At 40.8% G+C, this 9791-nt stretch overlaps 1 protein-coding gene across 4 annotated transcripts in view; it reads left to right on the top strand.

Moving 5' to 3' along the window:
• The first annotated feature begins 1112 nt into the window (after window positions 1–1112).
• SATB2 (SATB homeobox 2) overlaps window positions 1113–9791 on the top strand; it is a 218691-nt gene continuing 210012 nt past the window's right edge. For all 4 annotated transcript variants that reach the window (XR_006220874.1, XM_042995010.1, XM_007094730.3 and 1 more), the window contains exons 1-2: window positions 1113–1310; window positions 2542–2769. Coding sequence is in view for 3 of the 4 variants with exons in the window: in XM_042995010.1 (XP_042850944.1) it covers window positions 2601–2769 (169 nt within the window). In the remaining variant the exon portion in view is untranslated. The remainder of the gene's footprint in view (window positions 1311–2541; window positions 2770–9791) is intronic.

Genomic DNA, 9791 nt, shown 5'->3' with positions numbered 1-9791 from the left:
GAGGCAACCAGCGCCTGCCGTGTCGCCGCCGCCTCCGCGCCGGGACGAGTGCGCCTCGGGGCTGGGCGAGGCGGCCGCGCCCTGGACCCGCCACAAGGAGGAGGACCAGACCCGAGCCCCAGCGCCCGCCTGCACCCGGGCGCACCCACCGGCCTCGGCCACCGCCTCGCGCGGCACTCGGTTCTCTGCCATCGGTCCTCTGCCGCCCGACGCGCGCGGTCCTCGCCCCACCTCTCTGCCAACGCCGACTCTCCCCTTCCTTCTCTACCCTCCTCCCTGCCTCCCACCCGCCCCTCGCCAGTCCCTTCTGCCTCCTCCGCAGCCCCGCCGCTGTTTGGGTCGCCGGGCTCACAGCGATTGATTGATTGATGTTTAATTTCCTGCCAGGCGGGGCCCCCCTCCCCCCGCAACCTCCCCAGCCCTCCTCCCCGCCCCCCACTCTCCTCCTTCATTGCGGTGGACCAGTCTGGCTTGGGTTTAGATCTTTCCCCCCCAACCTCCATCCCGAAATAACCCAGAGACTTCCCCTACCCCCACCCCAAATTATTATTTTGAAGGCGCTAGATTTGGGGACGGAAAGGGGGAGGGGGAGAAATCGGAAACCGAGGACAACCCAAAAGGACTCACTTTGCCTGATGACTCAACGCAACTAATAATCATCTCCCTCTCAGTGTATCTCTCTCTGCGGCTTGTCAGTGAGTCCGGCTCCGGCTGCTGGCGGCGGCGGCCAAGAGGGGAGAGGCTGGAGGTGACAGCTTGGGCAGCCGCCGCGTTTCCTCCCGCGTGCGGTCCCGGGTCCCTGCGCCTTCTTGGCTCTGGGTGACACCGGCCCTAAGGCTCCGGCCGCGCCTCCTCGCGAACTAGCAGACCTGCGAAGCGGCAGCACCGGCCCGCCTCCGCCTCCTCCCAGTCCTCAGCCCTTTCTCTCCAGAACGGGTCTCCTTCCCGAAGGTGTGAAAAGGCTTTTTCAGCCTCCTTCCCTCTTTTCCCCTCCTCCGCCGTCTCCTCCCCCGCTCGCTCGGGTGCCCCTTTGGAGGAACCCTCCTTTCCCTCTCCTCCTCCTCCCCCTACCCCCCTCCCCCCCCCCCCAATCATCATCATCATAACAACCATCTCTGCACTAGAAGACACCCTGACCCAGGACCTTAAACGTTAGGACCTGGGAAAGAGGAAAAGGGGAAGGAGTAAAGAGGAAAGAAGACTAGGAGAACACTGCAAGGCGACGCACCAGAAACTTTCCACCCTGGATTCTCTACTTTTGCTCCATGGACAGAGCCTCAGCCAGCCAAGTTACAGACAGACTGTGAGCAGTAAGTACGCCGGGCGAGGACTCCCACTCCAAGCTCGGGAGTTCGGGGAAAGCCCCGGGTCCGGCTAAGTTCCCTCCCGGCAGCGCTCGCCCTCTCGGACAGCGTAGCAGAGGGAGTAGGGCAGCCCTTCCGCTCTGTCTCTGCATCTTTCGCGTCTCTTCTCTCACCTCCCCTCTGCCACCCCCACCATGTCTCCTTGACATGCGGCTTCTCCCACGGCGAGACCGCCCGCGAGGATTCCTAGCGCACTTTGTTGTGCAGGGTTCCTGCTTCTCGGGGATGTCAGTGACAATGTGAGTGCAGTTTCATCAGGTGTTTCCTCCTCTTCTGCCGCCCCCCCCCCCAAAAAAAAATCCAGGGGTGCCGAGATCTGCGGGTTCCTTGAGGAGCGCACTGCCAGCCAAGAGACCCAGAGGAAAACTTTTTGGAAAAAATTTTAAATTGGGGTTGATGAAGGTTGCTTCTTAACCTAATAATTTAGATGCTTTTTGCTTTTGTGTTTTATGCTGAAGAGCTTTTTAAAAAATCACTTAGGATCGGAAGAAGATAAGAACATTCCAAAATAATGATTGTAGCCCCCTCCACTGTGATGAAGGTTATTCTGGAGAGTATTCTGGTGAATACCTCCAAATGTTTTGGGATGCTTATTAATGTGGAATGAGGGTTGGTTTTGTGCAAAGTGTGTTTGTGTCTCAAGACTTGCTCGGTAAAGATAAAAAGCAGGGATTCAAGGAGTCCTTAAGGCAGGCCTTTGGCTCCTGCCCCGCCATTCACGGCACATTCATCATGTGGTTAATTCGGTTTCTTACGGACTTGTGTACATCCCCTATCCCTTCCTCGAGTGGGTGAGATGCCTTTTTATGAAGTTCACTTCTTCTGCAACACTGACCCCCACACGGCGAGGCTGTCTCATCTGAGAACGGCGTATGCCAACCCTGTCCCAATGAATGGGCCACTTCTGGGCGCCCCTGGGCGCTGGCCTGGTAACCGTCACCGAGGGCTAACTTCTGGAGAGCAACTGGGCAGTGTCGCAGCACCTCGAGCTTCCTTTGGCCGCCCAGTGTAATGTGGGGACCCGCTTCCCGGCTCGGGCCCCTCGGGCAGCGTGGGAGGAAGTTTGTGTGGCTTGGTGCAGCGCTCTGCCACTGGCCTGAACGTCTATCACGTGTGTGAGCGGTTTTCCCTCTTTTTTTTTCCCTCCCCCTTCCCTCCCCCCCCGCCCCCTCCCTAGGTCCCTGCGCGTTTTATTGCGACCTGCCGGTGGGAACTTTGTCTCCGAGTCGGAGCAGCATGGAGCGGCGGAGCGAGAGCCCGTGTCTGCGGGACAGCCCCGACCGGCGGAGCGGCAGCCCCGACGTCAAGGGGCCTCCCCCGGTGAAGGTGGCCCGGCTGGAGCAGAACGGCAGCCCCATGGGAGCCCGCGGGAGGCCCAACGGCGCCGTGGCCAAGGCCGTGGGAGGTAACAGCCCGGAGCGGGGAGGCGCGCGCAGCCCCGCGGCCCGGCGATAATGGCCCGGGTGTCAGGGTTCAGGTTGATTAGGCGCTGTCGCGGTGTAGGATTACAGGAAGTGAATTCCAGGTTGCCAAATAATGCCCCCGTCGCCTCTCATCTGCAACTGGTAGCTTCATGTAGAGTTAAAACAAGAAAGTGGTTTACCCAGAGGGTGGCATTTTTTGGGCACTTTGCCACTGTGTGCTGAGGTGTTGGCAGGTTTATGTCACAGCCAGCTAACTGTTTCTAGATTTTCCTAGAGAGCTTTTTAGTGATTTAACTCTTTTGCTTTGCCTCAGAGTATCTGTTGTAGAGATGAAGTTGAGGTGCGATCGCTTTTGTGGACTAGTCTTTAATGCCCAGGAGCAGGAGTGTTGGTGTTACTTTGTAGTTAGGACAGTCCTTCGAGATAAATTAGTAACAACTGGGAATATTTCCTGCCACAGTTCAAGTGGGAAATAAAGAAGCATCATGAAATCTGCCAGGCCCTTAGAAGCTTTAAGGTCACCATTTTCTAAACAGTTTAAAGTCCTACGCGTTTGTAGGTTTGTTATGAATTACAGCAGAACAGGTAAAAAATAGCAAAGTAGTCCTAATGGCTACATGCTGTTTACCTTTCCAAGAATTTAATATTATTTAAAGAAAACTTTTTGGAGATTTTACTACTTAAACAACCACTTTCCTTTAATGTGGTCAGGAAAAATAATTTTATAAAGCGATATGTACGAAAGTTAAATATTATTAAAATATGTTGAGGCTTATGTGCTGTTTGCTTAGTTGTTTTGGCATACAAAATGCACAATTCAACATGGCATGCAGTTTTTTTGTGTTTGAGATAAATCACTAGTTTAAATCTTTTTTGCTTCTAGAGGTTTCCCCCCTAATATTTTCAGCAGTAGCTTACTTAACATAATTCTTCATATGAGCCCACCTGAAATGATACAAAACCATGGCAAAACTTAGTGATAAACTCCAACCCCATGTTCTAAATAGCCATAGTTTGTATTTCAAAGTAAAGACTTAAGTCTAAACGTCCATACCCTTTTAAAGAGTTAAAAGACATTTTATAAAATAACACGTTTCTATTTTTTACTTAGTTTGCTATTATTATTTCTTCACCGTAGACATTCAGAATGGTTTGCCTTAGTTCCTTATATTAATCATCTCCCTTGAGAAGCACCCATTCTCACAATTTTTAAAGCTTTAAAAAATGATTTGGCTATACATTGTGGCTTATGCACCTTTTATTTTTAGGGGCTTAAAGATACACTTCGATGAAGCAAAAGATAACTTGATAGTTCTGTGACCCACTTTTTAAAATTTGTGTTTATTGTGCTATCTTGAGACTGGAACAATAACTTCAGACTTTTTGTAACATTTTAGTATATGCATATGAGAAAGAAAAATATATAGCAAATATGGTAAAACCAAGTGTAAGATGATGCGAGTGCTGATACTATTTGATTGAAAAACTTGGAAATCATTGGAGGAGGAGATGTGTTCTCAAAGTGGCCTTATGCATAAAGAAAAAACTTGGACATAGAATTTTGGTTTCTTTCTGAAGACCTGCTAAAATTCACTGAATTGAAAGAAGTCTCTAAACATTTTAGAACGTAATTGTTAACAATTGTGATTCCTTAGAAAAAAAAGTGTTTTCTTTATTCCTACATCATATTGAACTGTGAAAGAAACTCCCTAATTTTGTTGACCAGGAATACCTAAATTTAGTGTGAAACAGTGGTAGCGTTTCTTATTTTCTGAGACTATAATTCACATTTGACCACTTATTATAAATCTGGTATAAAGTGAAATTAAGTCTTCAAGAGGAATAATAGGTTTGTTTCAACAAGCTGCTTTCGTCACTTTTACTGAGCTTTAATGTAGTCATGTCAAAGGCCTTATTAGTTGCTTTCCAAAGTGAAAATAGAGATGCTATTAGCTTGTCTCAGTAAGTACTGTGTTTAATACTTACTAGTGAAGTGGTTAAAAGAGTTTACATATGGTGAGTTTTAAAAAAATTTATAGAAAGATTGTATTCTGTATAGCATAGTAGATTATTTAGAAAGATTTTAATTTAGAAAACTTTAAAATATAAGAACATAAAATTTTGACAGTGTAAAGTTTTTTATTGAATGTTAATATTTTTGGAGGGGTTTAAGTTTATATGGTTTCCTAATGTATGTTGAGCTGGTAACAATTTCATTTCTTTGTAACTTTTAATCATGTATATAGATGGGAGAAAAGCAAAGCCTTTAAAAAAAATTAAAAATTTTTAAAAATGTTTAAAATACATTTCTAGTTAGAAGTTCTTTGTCATTGAAAGACTTTTTTTTTTTTTTTGAACAGGTTAAGTATAAAATAGATTATATTTCTATCACCCTACCTTCTTTTGTTTAAATTTTCTTTATGAAGCAATATAATAAACATAGACAACTACAAAATATTTATAGCTCTATATCATTTATTACCATTTTCAGATATATTGCAGTCTTGTCAATGTTTTGGAGATGGTTTAAAAATAGGGCTCAAAATTTGATAGGACGCATTTGTTAATCTTTAGTGATTCTCTTTCTTAAAAGCTTTCCCTCTAAAAATGGGGAGATCATTAAGTTAATTGGTTGCCCAATAATATGGCAGTTTATCTTCCATGCTTTTGATAAACAGTGAGGTGAATAAATGTTTCTGAATGCCTTAGTTGTAATAGTAAATTCTGTTGCCCTTATTCTACGGTTTTAGACAGAGAGTTTGGTATGTTTTTTGGTGAGAATGTGTTTGTTAAAAAAAATTATTTTAGTGTCTGGATTTGACTAGTTGAGGTGGTAGATACACTATCACAGTCCTCAAGGTTGCGTTTTAATAGGGGACTTAAAAGTTAGTGTGCTGTTTACAATGTGGTTAGCTTTAGAAGACTATTAGAACATAGATCAGTTTTGCTTTGTCTTTCCAACACCTTCTAGGATGTGTTTGTTCTTATCTAAGTTATGTTTTAAAGCATGTATGTAATAAAATAAGTGCTCAGATGTGTATGACAGTCAGCTTTTATAGAAAGTCCCTAGGCAAAAAAAAAAAAAAAAAAAAAAAAAAGGCTAATATCTCTTTAAAAAACATAGGAAGGCTGGGAGAGAGTTTAGAGCAAGCAAGAGCACCGTGGTGTTGACAGCTTTATATCCCTGCTGGGTAACATTCACTTACTAGAATTGGCGTCCCCTCTCAGCTAGTAATTCACTCCATAAGGATTTTGAAAAAGGATGATTAATGGTGGGGAAATTTATATTTGTGAAATTGTTGATTAAAACTTACAGATCTATTTGAAGATTTAGAAAAAGAGAAGATTATTAAGGGTGACGAAAATAAGAATCAGATGATCCTTTTTGCCACCATTAACATAAGTACCTAAAAGGTTCTGCTGTGTGTAATGCTTCAGCCACGAAACCTACAGCATAAAATGAAAGTGATGCCAATCAAGTTTGCAGAGGAAGCGAAGCTCTCTGCTTTCCTCCTGGACTGCTGAAAGGCGCTGGCCAGTTGTGCTTTAATAGCAATAAATTATTGTGCTTCATTCATTGTTAACACAAGCATTTTCATTTTTAAATGTTTGGCTTAAAGAAAAACTTTCAGACAGCTTTATTTAAACTGAATGAACAGCGCTTGAGTATACCAGATGGTGTATTTGCTGATAGGAGGCATTAAACATCAGAAATCTTTTTGATATTTTTCATTTTCCTATGAATTTTGATCATTTTTTTTTGGTGTTAAATGTTCTAGGCTTTTGGGGGGAAAATGTTTGAACACCATGAATATCTTTTAGAGATGGTTGCTGTTTTTTGAAAAAAATTTCCTTTTTTTTTTTTCCTGAAAAATAATTTGTTTTTAAAATCATGATTTAATCTTGTTGAGGAATTGCCTGTTAAAGTTGTCTTATAACTAGTTGACCCAAAGTAGGCCTATTCTTCTTGCTAATAGGCAGCCCTTTGAAGAACATAACTGTCTTGTTACAAGGGGAAAAAAATCATTATGCAATACACACTGATGTATTCAAATAGGGAAGCAAATGTGATCACGATTGTTGGGCAGGGCCTCATTTAGAGCTGAACATTGTCTACAACAACAGTTAGTTTAATTGTCTACATGTGGAACATTTCCTTTTAGATTAAAAGAAATGCAGTTCAGGTCAGGTGCAGTCACCATATTAGCAGTGTAGGCAGACATTTTACTCTTTGAAGGGAGTACAGCTATGAAAGAGTATAGATATTGATGTATTGAAATGTATAAAATACTTGGAAATTTAGACACATATTGTCAACCTGGGTAAAATGACGAAAACCCATTAAATTCATTTTAGCCAAGGATGAACACCATTTTGCTTGTAGGGAGGCCTCATGTTATTACTTCCAAAGAGAAAAGATTGTATTTCCCTTTTACATTCTACATTTTTTTTTTTTTTAAGGGTTTGAGATCTTTTAAATAGAATGAACTTAGGCTTTGGGGTCATCCAACAATCTAGCATGTCCTCTGTAGTTTTGCTGAGGTAGAAAAATAGCCCTTTTCTAAAGTGTTTTTAGTCCTTGGCCTGTTATTAAAATAAAGATATACTTGGTTAAAAAAATATATGCAATGGAACATACACATTAAACAGAACATAGGGTATCCGCCCCTCAAAGTCCTGAGCATAATTTGATGTTTCAAGTAATTTTGGAAGCCTTGTGTTCCATCAGCAGAAACCCACTGACCATTATATATTCAAGATCATCTGCAATGAAATGTGTGTGTATGTGTGTGTGTGTTGGAACTACATAGATGTCCCTTAAGACATTTGTTTTTTAACCCCTGTAGAAAATAAGCAATATAATCTTTTCCCAGGGGGTTGTGACTAGAATCAGTCTGTACGTCTTAGATATCTTGTATATATATTATATTTATGTATATATAAAAAGACTTATTATCATTTATTAGAGGTCTAGGAATATGAATTTGCATTATTTTAAGAATATGGAAATCAGTTTTAGTCCAGGAAAGGCAGGGTAATTATTTGGTATATCTGGCAAAATATATCTCATAAGCAGTCAAGTGTAGTGGTTCTACTTTGATCATTTAAAACCTTTAGTTTTCTTTTTTTGAAAAGAGACTTCAGTGTAGAGACTTTACATGCATTTGTAAAAAAGACATTAACAGGGCTAGATGAGTTCTAAACTCTATTATTTTTTAGGTCATTTTAGAGAGTTTAGGTTTCTGTTGCTAAAAAGGAACCTATTCTTCACCATTAACAAAGTTTCTTGTAACTAATAATCTCACATTAGGTAAATAAAATACATTCATAATTTTTTTTTTGTTTTTTTTTCAGGAATCTAAACTTTATCCCACATAGCATGTAAATTAATAAAAAATCCTCTATCTTCTTTTATTTAATAAGTAGGGTTTTTTTTTTTTTTTTAACCTATGTAACTAATGTGTGGTAACATAGTGGTTTTTGCTGTCTTCCTTATAAGAGTGCTGAGATACAATGGCATTTTGGAACATATTTAAAGATGGAGCATTTGACAAAAGTTGTATGTGTAACAGTTTGTCAGTGAAAAGTGACAAGTGGGGAATGACAAATGAAATGTTGGCATCATCACTCTTTATTTTGATAAAAATGTCTCAATTTGCAGTGATATAATACTGTTTCATATTATTTCATGAGTTGTGTGAGATGCATAAGGGGAATTTAGATTTTGTGAACGGAAAATTAGCAGCCCAAACTCTCTTTTCAGAAGCTTTGGCAGCACGTTCCCCACCCCACCCCCTACTCCCCAAGAGTAAGAACAGCAGTGAAATATTGGATCTAACCCATACATTTTAACTCATTATTTTTTAAGAAAGAAAGAAAGGAAGAAAGAAAGAAAGAAAGGAAAAAGAGAAAGAAACAAGTGAAAATGGTTTCAAGTAGAAGACCTTTATGCATAGCTCAGCAAATGAAGAGAGTTAGCCTTTTTTGCTTCCATTCTTTTCTTTATAGTGATTTTAAAATGAGTGATTTCCCTCTGCTGACTTTGATTATGTGGGGCCTTTCTCACTTCCAATCACCACTGCTCTCTAGCATTAATTTAGGGTGCCAGTAAAGAGAGTTGTGAATTCCTTTTATTTTAAAGTGCAATAGAGGTTTGAGAATGTCTATGTGTTAAAAATGGATTTTTATATACAAAGGATTCATCATCCTACTACTTACGGGTAACGCAATAGATATTTCAAAGTCCAAGTAGACGGCCCTGAGAGGAATTGAGGTATGAGTTAAAACAAAAGCCAGTTGAGTACTTACAGACTTCCAAAAAAGCACAGACGGAGCCCCTATAGCATGTTATTTTCCATTTTCTGAAGTCACATTGGTTCCCGTATTGTCAGTGATCAGCCAAACATTTATTTTCTTCTTTTGCATGAAACAAGCCTCACAAGCACTTCATGCTACACAGTGTTTATGTAAAAATGTTCCATGGTGGAGTTTTCAAAAGCATGGAACTGTATCTCTGTAATTTTGTTGTTGTTGTTGTTTTCAATTAGCAGAATTGTTTTGCTGTTTAATAGCAAGTGATTTTAAGAATTGTGGCAAAATCAGTATAATTAAGTGAAAGCCTGCATCAGAAATTGTCTTCCACCACTTCTGTCTTTCTCTTCTCACCTACAAAGTTTTACTTCTTCCAGATTTTTTTTTTTTTAAAAACTAGGTAAAAATGACCTAATATGGAGTAAATTGCCTTAGACATATAATTATGGCAGTGGGGTTTATGGGATGTATTTTTTCCATTTTCACTGATGTGTGTACCTTTAAAACTTAAAAAATAAACTAGTGAATATTTTAGTTACTAGTTTGGCAAATGCTTAAGATGAAGAAAAAAAGCATTAATAGAAATTTCAAGAATTTGAACCTTGCAATGAAGTTATCAGCAAATTAGGGCAGTCATATTGTACGAAGAATGTTCTTTATTTGTGGTTATGACACATTAGGATAGTAAAAC

Source organism: Panthera tigris, chromosome C1, assembly GCF_018350195.1.
Source record: "Panthera tigris isolate Pti1 chromosome C1, P.tigris_Pti1_mat1.1, whole genome shotgun sequence".
In the NCBI taxonomy this organism is placed as follows: Eukaryota; Metazoa; Chordata; class Mammalia; order Carnivora; family Felidae; genus Panthera; species Panthera tigris.
Note: the sequence above shows the minus strand (reverse complement) of the source record. Positions and strands in the feature narration are given on the sequence as shown.